Here is an 18,951-nt window from a genome sequence, read left to right on the forward strand (position 1 = left end):
CTCCGTGTCCGTACTGATTCATTAACTTCTCTGTCAAAAGTTGATGTCAATTTTACGTTTCTGTGTAAACTTACCGTTTAATTATCAGGAAGGCTGGTTTCTTTTACCGCTAATTTTCAAAGGGCTGTCATAGGGTCAGGGGCAGTTCGAGAAATGCAATGAGAGACATTGTATAATGTGAGGAGATTCTTCTTATCTCCGGACCCAAATTGTACAGCGATAACCACCCACATTGTTAATAAAATCACTTTTTTCATCTCCCTCATTTAGTTACATAAATCAATAATAATTCCTATGACTGATGATACTTCATTGCTGGAATGAGATAGAGACCCGGAGTTGCTGCAACAAAGGCTGACAGTCCCTTTATTCCCTGATAATGTAATTTATTGTTTTAGGTTCAGCCCCTTGTGAGGTAGTGTAGAAATAAATGGACTTAATTTACAATGGAATTATATTTTTATTAACAGATGCTCAACTGTAATTTCACCATTAGAACCACTGGAGACTTTACAATAAATCCATTCAGCCAAATATCCCGATACAGATAAAATGTCCACTTTTAACAATAGCCTATTGTAAATATCTGAGTCCATTCTGTTGGGGATGTGGAAGGTGGGGCGTGGATCCAGTCGCCGCCTCCACCAGCGAATCAACAGGCGGCGCCTGGAAACCCGCCCCCTTCTGCCGGGTATTTAAATGCCGCTCACTGGGGCCGGAATCCAACAGTCCGGGAGCTGGTTTGTTCACTGAGTTCTGGACAGAACCATTTTCCCCAAATGACCAGAAAGATGAGGTCGGCGATTTCTCTCAGTTTGTTGCTGACTTTCTTATCCCGTGAGTAGTTTTTATTGTCCAAGTCTCTCAATGTTACTGTCTCAGTGTTAGTCTCTCTCTGGAATGTTACAGAGTCAGGAATCAGTTCACCAGGATTAATCCTCTGGGTTTTTGATATATTTTTACAGGTGTCCAGTCGGAGGTTGTGTTGACTCAGCCAGAGGCAGAGACCGGGCGTCCCGGAGGCTCCCTGAAACTGACCTGTAAAACCAGCGGCTTCGATCTTGGCAGCTACACCATGGGTTGGATCCGACAGGTTCCCGGACAGGGGCTGGAGTGGCTGGTTAGCTACTATACTTCATCCAGCAACTACTACGCCCCAGGAATTAAGGATCGATTTACTGCGTCCAAAGACACTTCAAGGAGCACCTTCTCCTTGGACATGACGAGACTGAAGACTGAAGACACCGCCATCTATTATTGTGCAAGAGACACAGCGAGAGGAACCAGGGCTGGACCCGAACAAGAACAGATCGAGAGGGACTCAACAACTTCCATCATAACCTGACGGTCAGTACTTGTTTTAAATGTAACATTAACTGTAATGATCAGGACCTGACAACAAGGCGCTCCTGACATAAGTAGCACAGCAAATTTAACAGTAAAACTAGCAAACCAGTCGATGTAATGAGCTGAGCTTTTGGTTGTGTTTATATTTACTGTTAACAGTTTCCGCAATTACAGACCTGGATATAATGTTCATTTTACTATATCTGTTACTTGGAGGGATTCTCTTTTCGTTCAATTTTGTAAACTGCTGCATGAATTCCACTTCTAGATCAGAAGTAAACGTCTATTTGAAGTGAACATTGAGAGGCAGCACTGAACAGAGAGTGGGTGCAGTTTTTGTGCGGGCGTATTTCACTGTGATACTACAGCAGTGGGTCACAGTGCTGTGCACAGCGACATCCTCATACAAAAACCTCAGAGAAGGAATTTGTTCAAATTCGCGATCACTAACACAGCAGGAACGCCAAAGAAAATCATATTTAAATAAAATAATGGGTAGAGGTAATATTGGTTTGTGAAAAGATATAACAGTCTTCCGCTTTGTGAGTGTTTTCGGACACGCTAAATCTGCAAAGAGGTTTTGAAAGAATTCCAATCACATTGATAAGTATAATGACCAGTACAAGCTGAAATGTCTCACTGATTCACTTTTAGGCGTGTCGGAATCAGGTTTTTGAGAACGCAGTGAAATTAAATTTCTGTATTTACAGTGAACAGTCTGCCGCAGTATTTGACATGATGTGTCTCACTGTGATATACGGGATGGCACAGCAGTTACTGTCAATACAAAAACCCCTCAGCACTAATTGAGTCTGCCTGGGTCAGTGCTCGCTTTTAAAATCCTGCTATACTTACAGTGCAGTATTATTTATGCCCAGAACTGCCCAAAAAACGTGGTTTAAAATTGAAAAACTGTGATAATTATCCGTTCATCAGTTGGTGATTTCAAGAACATGTTCATGTGTTACTCTGAATTATAAAACATGAGGATCATTGATGAATAGCTAAAGATATCTACACACGCAAATATAATTTCGTGAAGATTCATCGTGATCTTACTTTGCCTCTGACTTATGAATATTTAAAATAATGGTGGATTTCTGTCTTTTTCGTGCAGGGACAGTTATTGTATGGCACAGCCCAGGGAATGTAACACTGTGACGCTATGGACTACTGGGGACAAGGGACCATGGTGACGGTGACTGCAGGTAAGAACCACACATTTATTTAGTAACTGCTTTATTTGAGTCTTTGCTTTTTTTGTCTATTTTAATAATTCATTCAGCCAATGAAACCTGAGTTTGGTGGATTCTGCATGCAGAAGTTTTTACAATGTTTCATGTGATCTGCTGAAATTGAGTTATATAATTCCGCTGTGCCTTGATAAAAAGTGCTACTGAGGGATTGAGACCCTGGTTGTTGTGATTTTGAGTTTATCTGCTTAGGATACTGTGTGGCCGGGGTACTTGAAATATCTAACGGTTGTAAAAACAGTTTGACGTTTCTGCAATGTTTAATCTCGGTGACATTTAATGGCTGCGGGTTTTACCATCCACTGCACAAGGGTTTAAATAGGTTTGAAATCAAACCCAATATTAACAAAATATGCTTAAGTTTCAATATTAATTTATTGAACATGTTCCGCCTACTCACAATGCTGTTGACATTATTCCATATTTCTGTTTAGTTTAATTATTCATTCATTTGGTGACAAGCGGTTGTCTGGATTCGATATTGAGATTTTCTTGCGATGTTTCATTGGACTCTGTTGGAAGTGTTTGTAGAATTGAGCTGCTTCTCCATGAAACGGGTTTCAGCCCCTCAGTGATGTGATTTTTGGTGTTTTTCTGCTGAGGAGATTGTGTGTCTGGGTGACTTTGAATTAGTAGAATTTATGAAACGGTTTGGCGGTTCTGCATTGTTTCTGCATTGTTTAAACTCGGTGACATTGAGCAGTTACACGTTTTGCGATTGAATCGAAGCAGCCTACGCGTTTGTATCTGCTTGAAGCGCGATTGTAAGCAGAAAACAAACAGGCTTCAGAAATGGCTAAAAAAGCATTTACAGATGTGTTAGAACATTTTGTCTTTATTTTAAGTGATAATTGCAGAATAAACTAAACCATGGATTATGACACTCATTCAGAACATAATTCGTTACTGCAATCAGAAACTATACAATTACCAAGTTTTCAAATTGTAGAGTAAAATTAATACAGTTCAAACAATTATAATGTGGTAACATTTCTCCATATTGACGGAACAGCTTTCATGTTAACCTAATTGATCATTAATCGCCTTTCACAATTCTGCTGTGCTCTGCGCACAATTAACATGATCGGGAAAGTTATTAGGCTGGAAACATTTTGTGATTATGCATGAAAAAATTTCGGTAAGAATATACTGACTCTACAGAATTGTTCAGTTTCAAAAGAGATTTTGAATTACTTTTTTATGTCCCTGATAACTTTTGCATTGACTTAAAGAGGAGTTTGACATTGCAGTTTGGCAATATGTCTATCCGGTTATTACATTCTTTCTGTGCAGCCGTAACCACATTATTCCTTCAATGTCATTGGGATTTGGATAGCGAGATAATTGTCACTAATCTAATTTTAAACAGTTTACTGGGGGTTGTAATTCTCTGGCAGTAAAGGAATTGTTCTTACATTTTTTTTGAACTGGAGGAAGGTGCAGACTGCATATAAATAGAGATTGACAAGTAAAAGCTTGAAATTCGAACAGGTTAATTTAATTGCAAACATTAGTATTAGTTTTGAACTTAATAACAACATCCTGTCTCCCATAGCTGTGCTGTACACAGAATAGAATTATAGGAAAAGAACAGATTATATCTGCGGCTCATGCTTAATTCTTATTAAATATTAAATTGAAGAAAAAATCTGGAATCAATTTGCCGGTTATTTTTCAGTGGTGCAGATGATCTGAATGAATTATTCTCATCAAATTGTATACTGATCAATTTGGATCTTCTTTCAGTGAACAATATATTTAACAATTAAATAATATGGATTGTTATCGAGGAAGCACTTTCATTGATAATAAATAACTGCCAGGAACATTTGTTTACATTTCGCTCGGAGTTAAGGCAAGTTTGATTCAGCAAACAGATGATATTACACCTCATCGACAGTTAATGCGATGTGACCCCGGCCAGATTTGAAAGTGTTTCAAATATTCAACTCATAAATTCGTCGTGTGAATTACTCGATGAGAATAGATGGAATTTATGATTTCTCAATCCGTTTAGAAACGCATAGTTTACAATTTTGTCCATTAAAACAAAGCAGGAGAAGTAAAAATAAAATAGTAAATATTGATCAGATTTAAGTAAAATTGATATACTTGCCTGAATATTTCCATCTCGTAATTTGAAGTTTATTGTTCAACATTGTTTCAGTGTCAGGTTGATTTAAATAAACCCCAATTATTTCACAAAGTACCAGGGAGAAACAAATTTTCAATTATTGAAAACTATTTTTATTATGAAGTAGAAATCAGCTAACAAGAAAATGAATTGACAATAACAAGATAATTAACTTACAATATAATATCAGTGATAATTAATTCAACATAAATGAACTCCAACAATTAAATAGTATACTGGACATTATAGTGATGCAAAATCTCAAAGGGTGGAGAGAATTTTGAATTGTATCCAAAATGAATTGAGAAAAGAATACTTCTCTTACTCAGCTGTGCTCAGCTCGATAAGGTGTTTCGCCTCGATGTTTTTATTGGTTATATTTATACCTAAAATCAAATCAAATCAGTGGGTAATGGGTTTTCAATGTGAATGTTTCCTGATTTGTTTAATTCTTACCCTGTCATTGAGTCTTTATTACGGACAACCAATTATCCTGAATCTGTAGTATTTGCTGTGCTCATTTTCAGGGTAACTTAAATCGTACATTGTTTGGAGATTTGAGTCAGACGGAGAATTAGATGGACTTCAATGGGAGTTTTGAAATGAAAATCATTTTTCATTTCAAAGAAGTCATAGAATAATTGTTACAAATTGACCATTGATCAATTAGAATCAAACAGCTTGAATGAAATGGACAGATTGAACAGATCTATCTGCTGGGAATTCGATTGTTGCACCATTTGTGTCTGTAATTGTTTTTAACAATATTTCTGTATAAATTTTAATGAATTAATTATGTTTAAGCATTTTGAGTATCAGAAAATCATTGAACGTGAGTGACCTGAACTTGAGCACAATTTCAGAACAAACAGAATCAGGGAGTAACAGTGAGGCTCCAGAGAGCAGCGCCTGTTCTGATCTGATCAGTTGCTGCCAGTTATTTAAACGATTGAAATGGACAATGACCAGGCTCCCGCTCCAAACAACCAGTCGCGGGGGATTTGGGGCAAAGGAGCCGCCATCAAAAACTGAGTCATTGGATTGCGGCCTGTAAGGGGAGGAATGAATGACAGAAATGAAAGCATGAGAGGACATTCGGCCCTTCGATCCTGCCCTCCATTCAGTAAGATCATGACTGATCTACCTCGACTCACTCAGTCTCTTTACCACACACCATCACTCGCTCACTCTCTCTGTCACGCAGGCTGTTTCTCACACACCTGCACACACTCACTAACACGCACTCTCTCTGATAGACACAAACTCTCTCTGTCACACACACACACACAGACACACGCACACACTCTCTCTTTCTCTCTCTCTCATTCTCCCTCTCACACACAAACTCTCTTTAACACGCACACACCCTGCCTCTCACACATTGCCTCACTCTTTCACACACAATCTCACACAGATACTCACATTCTCTCAGACACATACACTCTCTCAACTGCACACACACTCACACACGTGCACACTATCTCTCACATACACATGCACTCTTTCTCACACATGCACTCTCACACACTCATTCTCTCTCTCACACACACGCACAAGCACAATCCCTCTCTTTTACGTACACCCACTCTTTCTCTCGAATACATGCACCCTCTCTCCCACACACATTCACACTCTCACACATGCACACACTCTCCATTCTCTCTCTCTCACTCACACAGACACATAATACTCTCTGACAAACACTTTCATTCTCTCTCACGCACACACAGAAACAGAAACACATTCTCTCTCTCTCACACACACTGTATTTCTCACACATGCACTCTCTCTCACTCTCTCTCTCTCACACACACACCGCACTCTCTCACACACACACACTCTCTCTCTGACACACACACTGGCTCTCTCTCACACACTCTCACACACTTTTCTACATATCATTCACACCCCTACACTCTCTCTCTCTCACAGACACGGTTGCTCTCTCCCTCTCACAAACACAGTAGCTCTCTCTCACACACATTTCTCTGTCAGACACTCTCACACTTATACTCCCTATGACACACACATAAAAACACACTCTCCCTCTCTCACACACACTCTCTCTCTCATTCTCTCTCTCTCACACACACACACTCTTTCTCTCCCACACACACATTCTCTATCTCACATACTCTCACACATATACACCCTATCTCACTCACACACACACACACACACACACTGTCTGTCTCTTTCTCTCTCTCTCTCAAAAACACATACACTTGCACTCTCTCTCTCTTTCTCACGCACACACACACATTCTCACACACAGAAGTGGGCTGAAAATACTAACTGTAGAATGAAAATCCGTGAAGCTGCAGGCATGTTCATCATTCTATTTCTGATGTCTTTTTGTGTAAAATGAAATTACACGGGTGACATCACTATATATGTGGAGAATTTCCAAGTGATGAACCAAACACAAAGAAACAAGGAAAGGGGAGGGATGTGGCGGAGACCACGGCCGCCTGGATCCCCAATACTGGTGCACACTTGGTGCAAGATGCCTGCACGGCCCATCCTGGTTTTGCTGTAACCGTCCCCTCCAGCCCCCTCAGTCTGCCTATTCGCGCACTGACACGGGTTTCTTAAAGAAAGGCATCGGCATTAAAGCAGCTGGCCAGCGATCTACACTGCTGCCTGACTTTACGCAGCCTGATCAATATGGAGAATCAGGACAGGATCGATGGAGAGGAAGAGGAGGAGGTGGAGGTGGTGGAGCCGAATGGAGGAGCCCCCAGCTCGGCTGTGGACAACAGGCAATGGAAAGCTGAGCCGGAGTGGAAAATCATCCAGAGAAACATCGCCTTGATGAGCCTGCAACACCTGGGAACCCTCACTACCCACAATCACTCACCCTCACTCACTCACTCACCCTCACTCACTCACTCACTCGCCCTCACTCAATCTCACTCCCTCCCTCACCCACCCTCCCTCACCTGCCCGCCCTCACCCACCCACCCTCACCCGCCCTCACTCACCCACCCTCGCTCACCCAACCTCACTCACTCGTCCTCACTCTCTCACCCTCACTCACTCATCCTCACTCACTCACCCTCACTCCCTTGCTCACCCACCCTCGCTCACCCACCCTCGCTCACCCACCCTCGCTCACCCACCCTCTCTCACCCACCCTCGCTCACCCACCCTCGCTCACCCACCCTCACTCACTCACCCTCACTCACTCACCTTCACTCACTCACCCTCACCTTCCCTCACTCACCCTCGCTCACTCACCCTCACTCACTCACCCCCACTCACTCACCCTCATTCACTCACCATCAATTACTCACTCACCCTCACTCACTCACCCTCACTCGCTCACACTCACTCACTCACTCGCTCTCACTCACCCTTACCCACCCAGCCTCATTCAAACTCACTCACCCACCCACACTCACTGACCCTCACTCACCCACCCTCACTCACCCTCACTCGGGGGTACTCAGTCACCCTCATTTACTCACCACCAATTACACACTTACTCACTCACCCTCACTCACTCACCCTCACTCACTCACCCTCACTCACTCACCCCCTCACTCGCACATCCTTACTCATCCACCCTCACTGATCCTCAAACTCACTCACCCACCCATCCTCACTCATCTACCTTCACTCACACTAAATAACTCATCCACCCACCCTCACACATCCACTCACCGTCACTCATATACCCACCCTCACATACCCACCAACCCTCACTCACACTCTCATCTACCCTCATTCAATCACCCACCCTCACTCACTCATCCATCCTCACTCACCCACATTCAGACACCCGCCCACGCTCACTCACCACCCACCCTCATTCACTACTTCACTCACCCACACACCCTCATTCACTCAGCCACCCACCCTCACTCTGTCACTCAGCCACCCTCACTTTGTCAATCATGCACACGCTCACTCACTCGATCACTTTTCCTAAATCGGTGTGTGGGAGGGCGGCAGTTGCGGGGAAGAGAGACCTGGAAGCGATGCCTGAGGCCTAGCAGTGCCGGAAAGTGGAGCAAGGCCGAATGGAGTGATGAGCGTCGGTGGAAGCGGAGAGAGTCTGGGGGAAAGGGCAAGGAGGCGGGGGAAAGGTCAGGGAGCCTGGGGTTTGGGGGGGAAGGGCATAGAAATGGGACAAAGGTCAGCGAGCAGCGGGAAAGGTCAGCGAGCTGGGGAACGGGCAGAGAGCCAGGGGAAAAGATCAGAGGGCCGGGCGAAAGCGCAGCCACCCGTGGAGTAAGAACAGAGAGCTGGGGGAGAAAGGGCAGAGAGGCGGGAGGGGGGAAAGGGCAGAGAGGCGGGAGGGGGGAAAGGGCAGAGAGGCGGGAGGGGGGAAAGGGCAGAGAGGCGGGAGGGGGGAAAGGGCAGAGAGGCGGGAGGGGGGAAAGGGCAGAGAGGCGGGAGGGGGGAAAGGGCAGAGAGGCGGGAGGGGGGAAAGGGCAGAGAGGCGGGAGGGGGGAAAGGGCAGAGAGGCGGGAGGGGGGAAAGGGCAGAGAGGCGGGAGGGGGGAAAGGGCAGAGAGGCGGGAGGGGGGAAAGGGCAGAGAGGCGGGAGGGGGGAAAGGGCAGAGAGGCGGGAGGGGGGAAAGGGCAGAGAGGCGGGAGGGGGGAAAGGGCAGAGAGGCGGGAGGGGGGAAAGGGCAGAGAGGCGGGAGGGGGGAAAGGGCAGAGAGGCGGGAGGGGGGAAAGGGCAGAGAGGCGGGAGGGGGGAAAGGGCAGAGAGGCGGGAGGGGGGAAAGGGCAGAGAGGCGGGAGGGGGGAAAGGGCAGAGAGGCGGGAGGGGGGAAAGGGCAGAGAGGCGGGAGGGGGGAAAGGGCAGAGAGGCGGGAGGGGGGAAAGGGCAGAGAGGCGGGAGGGGGGAAAGGGCAGAGAGGCGGGAGGGGGGAAAGGGCAGAGAGGCGGGAGGGGGGAAAGGGCAGAGAGGCGGGAGGGGGGAAAGGGCAGAGAGGCGGGAGGGGGGAAAGGGCAGAGAGGCGGGAGGGGGGAAAGGGCAGAGAGGCGGGAGGGGGGAAAGGGCAGAGAGGCGGGAGGGGGGAAAGGGCAGAGAGGCGGGAGGGGGGAAAGGGCAGAGAGGCGGGAGGGGGGAAAGGGCAGAGAGGCGGGAGGGGGGAAAGGGCAGAGAGGCGGGAGGGGGGAAAGGGCAGAGAGGCGGGAGGGGGGAAAGGGCAGAGAGGCGGGAGGGGGGAAAGGGCAGAGAGGCGGGAGGGGGGAAAGGGCAGAGAGGCGGGAGGGGGGAAAGGGCAGAGAGGCGGGAGGGGGGAAAGGGCAGAGAGGCGGGAGGGGGGAAAGGGCAGAGAGGCGGGAGGGGGGAAAGGGCAGAGAGGCGGGAGGGGGGAAAGGGCAGAGAGGCGGGAGGGGGGAAAGGGCAGAGAGGCGGGAGGGGGGAAAGGGCAGAGAGGCGGGAGGGGGGAAAGGGCAGAGAGGCGGGAGGGGGGAAAGGGCAGAGAGGCGGGAGGGGGGAAAGGGCAGAGAGGCGGGAGGGGGGAAAGGGCAGAGAGGCGGGAGGGGGGAAAGGGCAGAGAGGCGGGAGGGGGGAAAGGGCAGAGAGGCGGGAGGGGGGAAAGGGCAGAGAGGCGGGAGGGGGGAAAGGGCAGAGAGGCGGGAGGGGGGAAAGGGCAGAGAGGCGGGAGGGGGGAAAGGGCAGAGAGGCGGGAGGGGGGAAAGGGCAGAGAGGCGGGAGGGGGGAAAGGGCAGAGAGGCGGGAGGGGGGAAAGGGCAGAGAGGCGGGAGGGGGGAAAGGGCAGAGAGGCGGGAGGGGGGAAAGGGCAGAGAGGCGGGAGGGGGGAAAGGGCAGAGAGGCGGGAGGGGGGAAAGGGCAGAGAGGCGGGAGGGGGGAAAGGGCAGAGAGGCGGGAGGGGGGAAAGGGCAGAGAGGCGGGAGGGGGGAAAGGGCAGAGAGGCGGGAGGGGGGAAAGGGCAGAGAGGCGGGAGGGGGGAAAGGGCAGAGAGGCGGGAGGGGGGAAAGGGCAGAGAGGCGGGAGGGGGGAAAGGGCAGAGAGGCGGGAGGGGGGAAAGGGCAGAGAGGCGGGAGGGGGGAAAGGGCAGAGAGGCGGGAGGGGGGAAAGGGCAGAGAGGCGGGAGGGGGGAAAGGGCAGAGAGGCGGGAGGGGGGAAAGGGCAGAGAGGCGGGAGGGGGGAAAGGGCAGAGAGGCGGGAGGGGGGAAAGGGCAGAGAGGCGGGAGGGGGGAAAGGGCAGAGAGGCGGGAGGGGGGAAAGGGCAGAGAGGCGGGAGGGGGGAAAGGGCAGAGAGGCGGGAGGGGGGAAAGGGCAGAGAGGCGGGAGGGGGGAAAGGGCAGAGAGGCGGGAGGGGGGAAAGGGCAGAGAGGCGGGAGGGGGAAAGGGCAGAGAGGCGGGAGGGGGGAAAGGGCAGAGAGGCGGGAGGGGGAAAGGGCAGAGAGGCGGGAGGGGGGAAAGGGCAGAGAGGCGGGAGGGGGGAAAGGGCAGAGAGGCGGGAGGGGGAAAGGGCAGAGAGGCGGGAGGGGGAAAGGGCAGAGAGGCGGGAGAGGGAAAAAGGCAGCAAGACGGGGTGGGGGAAGGGCTCAGAAGCGGGGGGGAAGGGCAGAGAGGCGGGGGGTACAGAGCAGAGAAGCGGAGTATGGGACGGGTAGAGAGGCGTGGGGGGGAAGGGCAGAGAGCTGGGGGAAAGTTTAGCGAGCCGAGGTAAAAGTCAGAGAGCCATTGCAATAGGTCAGAGAGCCATGGAGTAAGTGCAGAGAGCTGGGGTAGAAAGGGCAGAGAGGCGGTGGGGGGGAAAGGGCAGAGAGGCTGGGGTGGGGGGAAAGGGCAGAGAGGCGGGAGGGGGGAAAGGGCAGAGAGGCGGGAGGGGGAAAGGGCAGAGACGGTGGAGAGGGAAAGGGCAGAGAGGCGGGAGGGGGAAAGGGCAGTGAGGCGGGAGGGGGAAAGGGCAGAGAGGCGGGAGGGGGAAAGGGCAGAGAGGCGTGGGGGGGGAGAGGGCAGAGAGGGTGGAGAGGGAAAGGGCAGGGGGGCGGGAGGGGTAAAGGGCAGAGAGGCGGGAGGGGTAAAGGGCAGAGAGGCGGGAGGGGGAAAGGGCAGAGAGGCGTGGGGGGGGAGAGGGCAGAGAGGCGGGATAGGGAAAAGGGAAGAGAGGATGGAGAGGGAAAGGGCAGGGGGGGCGGGAGGGGTAAAGGGCAGGGGGGCGGGAGGGGTAAAGGGCAGAGAGGCGGGAGGGGGAAAGGGCAGAGAGGCGGGGGGAAGGGCAGAGAGGCGGGGGCCAGGAGGGCAGAGAGGCGGGAGGGGGAAAGGGCAGAGAGGCGGGAGGGGGAAAGAGCAGACAGGCGGGGGGAAGGGCAGAGAGGCGGGCTATAGCGGGGAGGGCCGGGCTAAAGCAGTTGTGAGCCGAGGCCCCAGGCGCCCTGGGCCCCACTTTCTCTATCTCTCTCTCTCTTCCTCATTGCCTCTCCCCTCCTGAAATCCTTTCCATTCCCGGGGAAAGGCACTCAGTGCCTGGGATAGAAGGGAGACAATGTCTCTGTGCGCTTCCCCCACGGCTCCCTGCGCCTTTCTCCAGCGAGTGTTCGCTGCCCCTCCAATCACAATCTATTTGTCTCCCACTTTTACTGCTGATAGGCCCACTAGTCAGCCTATCAGCAGTTAACGGGGTAGAAGACCCGCCCGTGATTGGAGGAGCAGCTCCTTGCGGGTATCTTCAACTCCACTTACCCGCCTTACCAGCATTTAGAACAACGGCTCCGGGGGCCAGAAAGAGGGGCTTCGGGGTCCACAATCCAGCCACGGGACACGGATTGGACAAACCTGTCATAAAGGAAAATAAGGAAATGGGCAGAGAAGTTGGACAAATATTTTGGCTTTAACAAAGTGGTTACTAAAATAGAAGAGGCATTTGTTCTACTTTTCCAAACTTCCATAGATTCTGGAAAGTCCCGTCAGATTAGAAAATAGAGAATGAGGCTTTTATATTAAATAAAGGAGGGAAAGGGAAAGCAAGAGACTATAGGCCACTTAGCTTAACATCTGTCAGAGCGAAAATGCTGGAATCTATTATTAAGGAGCCTCTCACGGGTCACTTAGAAAATTCAAATGCAATTATGTAGATCCATCATGGTTTTGTGAAAGGGAAATCGTGTTTGGCTGATCTATTTGAGGCCCTTCAAGGAAGTAACAAGGAACATGAATAAAGGAGAACCAGTGGGAGTGCTGTATTTGGGCTTCTAGATGGCATTTGACAAAGTGGCACATCAAAGGTTACTACACAAAATAATGGTGTCGGCAGTAACATTTCAGCATGGGTGGAAGTTTAGTTAGCTAACAGGAAACAGAGAGTCGGGATAAATTGGTTATTTTAGGTTGGCAAGATGTGACAAGTGGAGTGCCACAGGGATCAATGCTGCGGCCTCAACTATTTACAATTTATATCAATGACTTGAATGAAAGGACTGAATGAATTTGCTAACTTTGCTGATGACACAAAGATAGATAGGAAAGTAAGTGGTGAAGAGGGGATTAAGGCCCAGCAAAGGGATATAGATAGGTTAAGTGAGTAGGCAGAAAAATGACAGATGCCGTATAATGTGGAAGATATAAACCTGTCCACTTTGGCAGGAAGAATAGAAAAGCAGCATATTATTGAAAGGGGGAGAGATTGCTGAACCCTGAGGTACAGAGGGATGTGGATCCCTTGGTGCATGAATCATAAAAAAATACAATACAGGAACAGCAAGTGATGAGGAAGGCAAAGGGATTGTTGTCATTTATTACAAGGGAATAGAATATAAAAGTAAAGATGTTTTGCTACAGTTTAACAGGGCGTCGATGAGGCCTCGTCTGAATTACTGTGTCCAGATTTGGTCTCTTTTCAGAAAGGATATAAAAGCATTAGAAGCTGTTCGGAGAATGTTCATTTAAATGATACTGGGAGGTGTTGTCTGTTATCTTATGAGGGAATTTGGATTGGCTGGGCCTGTATCCATTGGAGTTTAGATGAATGAGAGCTGATTTTATTGAAACGTATAAGATCCTGAGGGAAATTGACAGGGTGGTTGCTGAAAGGATGTTTCCCCTTGTGAGAGAGACTAACGATAGGGAACACGGTTTAAAAATAAGAGGTCTCCCATTTCAGACGGAAATGGGGGGATTTTATTTTTCTCTCAAGGGGTCGTGAAACTTTGGAACTCTCTTCCCCAGAGCGCGATGGAGGAGGAGTCATTAATATTTCAAGGCAGAGTTAGAGATTCTTCATTGACAAGGGAGTCAAAGGTTAGCAGAGAGTAGGCGGGAATGTGAAGTTAACGCCACAATCAATCAGCTATGATCGGAGTGAATGGTGGAGGAGGCTCCAGAGGCAGAATGGCCTACTCCCGCTACTAATCCGCGTGTTCACATGTACATACGATTGGAAAATGTCGTAATTACTGTAACTGGTATTCAGTTTAGAGTTCTATGGTCATTATATAGGTACCATTACAAAGGTACTTTCGAAGGGTCGTTGCTATTCTCTGTTTTGGGGGGACGTGGAGAGGGGAGGGGGCATCAGCCAATTTGAACAGAGCCAATTTCCAAACTTCAATGATATGAATGACGAGACAATTTCTCTATCACCAAGTGCTGTTGATTGAGAAATAAATGGTGGCGAAATAATGGGGGAAATCCTCTGCTCTTCCATTTTAATCCACTTAAAGGTACGTCATTCAGATGACATCAAAATGTTCTATTTTAGTCATGGGATAGAGGCGGAAAAAGAGGTGTGGGTTTCTAAAGAGGGAACCGACAGATGAGGATCACCAAACGATGGAAATAATAAATGATCAAATGTGGATGTGGGTTTTAGTTGGAATAAGTAGGATATGTTTAGAGTTATAGTCAAATTTTGAGTTGTTTGGTTACTTAATGATCACAAATCACAGAGTCTAACTTTTTCAATCGGCCATTCTTTCCCAGCGACACCGTCTCCGCCCACTCTCTACAGCCTGGTCTCCTCCTGTCAGCAACACAACCCCGACGGCTCCATCACCTACGGCTGTTTGGCGATGGACTATTCCCCAGAAATCACCAGCCTGACCTGGAAGAAAGATGGGCAGCCGATCACCACTGGATTTAAGACTTACCCGTCAGTGAGAAACCAGAAGGGAACCTTCACCCTGAGCAGCCAGATAATCATCACCGAGTCAGAGGGGGATTGCAGTAATATCAAGTGTGAGGTTCAATACAGCGGCTCAACCAAGAGCATTGGAATGCAATGTAAGTGTTGGGGAACCTGTGAGAAACAGAAAGGCTGTAATTGACCTGTATAGGACCTTGGTTATAGGGTTATAATACATTTATAGTGCTCTGCATAGTTTTGATTCCTGGAAATTCCAGGTTAGTGTCCATTGACCGCAAAGAGCCTGTTAAAATATAAGAACTCATTGTATCTGTTATCAATTTCTTCTGCAAGAAATGGCTAACCTGTGTTTTTTGAAGGCCCTCCTTCTGGCTTACTTCCAACTGTTCTCCTCACCGTGAGTTCCCGGGAAGAAATCACAACCAACAAATTTGCCATCGCCGTCTGTTCAATCGTCGATTTCCGTCCAAAGTCAATGACCGTGAAGTGGCTGAAGAATGGACAACCCATGGATTCAGGAATTGTCACCTCTCCCGCCTTTGAAGTGAAGGGGACCTTCTCGGCGACCAGTCGGCTGAATGTCTCCGCTGGGGAATGGTTCAGCGACGCGGTCTATACCTGTCAGGTCACTCATCAAGGGGTCACCCAAAGTCGAAACGCCACCAAGTGTGAGGGTAAGAAATACAAACCGAGGAAGCAATAGATCATTCTGCTCTCCGATGTTAATCAAATCAGGAATTTATTGGAGTTAGTAGACGGAACAACTTCTAATTTACTATCATGTAGTTATTGTTTAATTCCGATGTAAGGGCTGCATTCGGATTGTTCACCATTCAGGATTTTATCACGTCACGTCGCTACATTGACGTCACAGAGTGAGTGGGGTGGACTTGACATTAGCTTTACCCTGAGTCAGCTGATCATATTTGGAGAGGCAGAAGGTGTCTGGAACCCTTCACTGGTAACAGCTTCGGGTTAGAGTGTTGGAAAGTGCATCCACCCTATTTATAAAACGGCTTTCAGTACTGCATTCCAGGGCCCAGGAATGGTATATTTGTATTGGGACTGGGGCAACGCAGATTCATGAGAATGTTACCGGGGCTGAACGACTTAAATTATGAGAACAATTTACACAGACCAAGCTGGTTTTCCTTTGTGTAAAGAAAATTAAAGACGATATTTAGAGGTTGATATGTGCAAGGTGATTTATTCTCCTTCAGGGAGTGAAGGCTGAATACTGCTGTCCTGATTCTGAATGTGAAACTTTGGTTGATTTTCATTTCTGTCTCACAGGTGATCACGACTGCCGCAATGATCCCACAATTACTCTACTGCCACCGCCAATAGAACAGGTCTTACTGGAGGCGACCGTGACATTAACCTGCATCGTTTCTAATGCTCCTTATGGAGTCCTTGTGTCCTGGACACAAGAGAAGAAGCCTTTGAAATCAGAGATCGCCGTCCAACCGGGAGCGGATCATGACAGCGTGGTCAGCAACGTAAACATCTCGACACAAGCCTGGCTGAGTGGGGCTGAGTTCTACTGCGTGGTGAGCCATCAGGATCTGCCGACTCCTTTAAGAAGTTCCATCCACAAGGAACAAGGTGAGCGGTGAGATTGAAGCAATAAGTGAGCCATTGTGTCTATTTCCAGGCTAAGTGCTAGGGTCAACATTTAGAATCCAGTGTATTAATGGTCTCATCTGATTGGCAATTTCACTAATTAAACGTTCTGGGCCTGTAGACTTTAAGGGGAAAATTGATAAGTAAATGTAGGAACAATGAATTGAAGGCTGTGCTATTGGATTTAGATGAAGTCAGGTGGGAGGAGCTTGGTGTGGAGCTTAAACACCAGCACAGACCAGGTGGACCGAATGACCTGTTTCTGTGCTGTAAACTTTAAGCAGCTTTCCAATCCAACTCCTTAAGTTCTCAGATAAAAGGATTGTATCTGTAAGATGTTGGATTCGGGGGCCAAAATCCCGAAAGGGACAGTCAGCTGGTCATCAGGAAATTTAAGATTTTTTAAAAGTTTATTAAGAAACAACAGTTTAGGCCGATGCAGGAATTCATTGGACCGGAAAAGTATACGACGGGTGACAGCTGACAGCAGTTTACTGGTCCCAGGCGGCGGACAAATGGTTGGCACAAAGTGAATTGATCTCACCTTCCTGCTCCTCCTTGGCCGTTTTGAGGAAGGCAGCTGCCACCGGGCACTGCAGCCTCACCACGGCACCTCACCAGCATATGACCCCACCAGGACCTAGGCCCTTTGCCTGAGCACTTGTTAATATAACCTTTCTCTGGGGGCTATTAACTTATCCAGTGTCAATTACCAATGCAAACTCTTCTCACCAAAGGTTACAGGATATATACCCAAACTGCCAGGGTGGCTACCACATCCCCAACATCCTGTTCGCCCCCCTGCTCGAGGTCAGATTTTAAGTTTACATCATGCTGATGCTCACATCCTGGTCCTTTCTAAACATTTGCATAGATGAGGGGGTGCACAAGACTACAGCCTCCCAACTCAGGAGTGTCAACATGGCAGCCTGAACTGAGACTGTTAAGAGGTCAAAGTGTTTAGAAATCCTGTTTCCAGAGAGAATCCATACTATTTAGCAACTCTTTAAAGGTTCATTATTATCCAGAAAATAGCAGCTTTTGAAGACCTCAATTTCTTAGACATCCAACCCTGCTCCGAGCTGGAAAACCAGATAGATCCCAAAATGGAAAATGGAAACTTTTAAGATTCAATACAAATCGCATTTCTCTCACATCTAAGCAGCGTTTTTTTTTTGGCTCTGAAATTGTCCAGTTTATTAACAGTTATTGTAATTTTTATGCAGGTTTTCTGCGAGAACCGTCCGTGTCTGTCCTGCTGCCCTCGGCAGAAGATGTCTCCGCTCAGAGATTCGTCTCCCTCAGCTGCTTAGTGAGAGGTTTCTCCCCACGAGAGATTTTCGTCAAGTGGACCGTCAATGACAAGCCAGTGAATCCCGGGAACTACAAGAACACCGGGGTGGTGGCGGAGAACGGCAATAGCTCCTTCTTCATGTACAGCCTGTTATCCATTGCAGCGGAGGAGTGGGCCAGCGGCGCTTCTTACTCCTGTGTGGTGGGACATGAAGCGATCCCCTTGAAGATCATCAACAGAACGGTTGATAAATCCAGCGGTAAACCGAGTTTTGTGAATATTTCCCTTGCACTGATGGACACCGTTAATTCATGTCAATGAGAATCTCTCGGTTACATTTCAAACTTCAATAAAAAAAATAATAAAGTCATTTTCTCCAATCGTGATTTAAATGCACAGTCGCTTAATTAATTTTGTTTTCCACTTTTGCTAATGTTAGAGCTGTTTAGTTAAAATCGGATATTTCCAGGGCTCAGAACCAAGTCTTGTACACCCAGTGCTCCCAGCTCAGATGCATCCTGGGTTAGAGACAGAGTAAAGCTCATTCATAACGGGATTCTGCAAAATAACATCACCAACTCTCCTCCCACTGAGGAGAAATCTGACAATTTCCCATTTCCGGCAAACAAACTCAGCGCATTTAGATCTCAGTGTTGCTGCTTCTCTTATTGTCCAATCCTTTAAAATGGATATCAGCTTTAAGTTGCAGCATCGCACCCACTGGGAATTGAAGTGAGGGTCACACAGAAACATGTCCCAACAATGCCCCATCAGAGAGAGGGGGAAGAAAAATTGTTAACCCACTGTACCCCCCACTTCCCCAACAGAGAGAGGGGGAGGGGAAATTGTTAACCCACTGTACCCCCACTTCCCCAACAGAGAGCGGGGGAAGGGAAATTGTTAACCCACTGCACCCCCTCACTTCACCAACAGAGAGAGGGGGGGGGGAGAAATTATTAACCCACTGTACCCCCACTTCTCCAACAGAGAGAGGGGGAAGGGAAATTGTTAACCCACTGTACCCCCATTTCCCCGACAGAGAGAGGGGGAATGGAAATTGTTAACCCACTATACCCCCACTTCACTAACAGAGAGAAGGGGAAGAGAAATTGTTAACCCACTGTACCCCCACTTCACTAACAGAGAGAGGGGGAAGGGAAATTGTTAACCCGCTATACCTCCACTTCCCCAACAGAGAGAGGGGGAAGGGAAATTATTAACCCCC

General features: G+C 48.2%; 1 gene segment (V, D, J or C); it reads left to right on the plus strand.

Annotated features, from left to right (window-relative positions):
• Positions 1–1,269: 1,269 nt before the first annotated feature.
• On the plus strand, positions 1,270–18,096 carry LOC144697598 (Ig heavy chain C region-like). The segment is given in 6 exon segments: positions 1,270–1,347; positions 2,465–2,555; positions 14,647–14,946; positions 15,169–15,483; positions 16,103–16,414; positions 17,659–18,096. Coding segments are annotated over 5 exon segments (1,359 nt in total).
• Positions 18,097–18,951: the final 855 nt, after the last annotated feature.

The sequence above is a fragment of the Cetorhinus maximus genome, chromosome 23 (assembly GCF_964194155.1).
Source record: "Cetorhinus maximus chromosome 23, sCetMax3.hap1.1, whole genome shotgun sequence".
Lineage (NCBI taxonomy): Eukaryota > Metazoa > Chordata > Chondrichthyes > Lamniformes > Cetorhinidae > Cetorhinus > Cetorhinus maximus.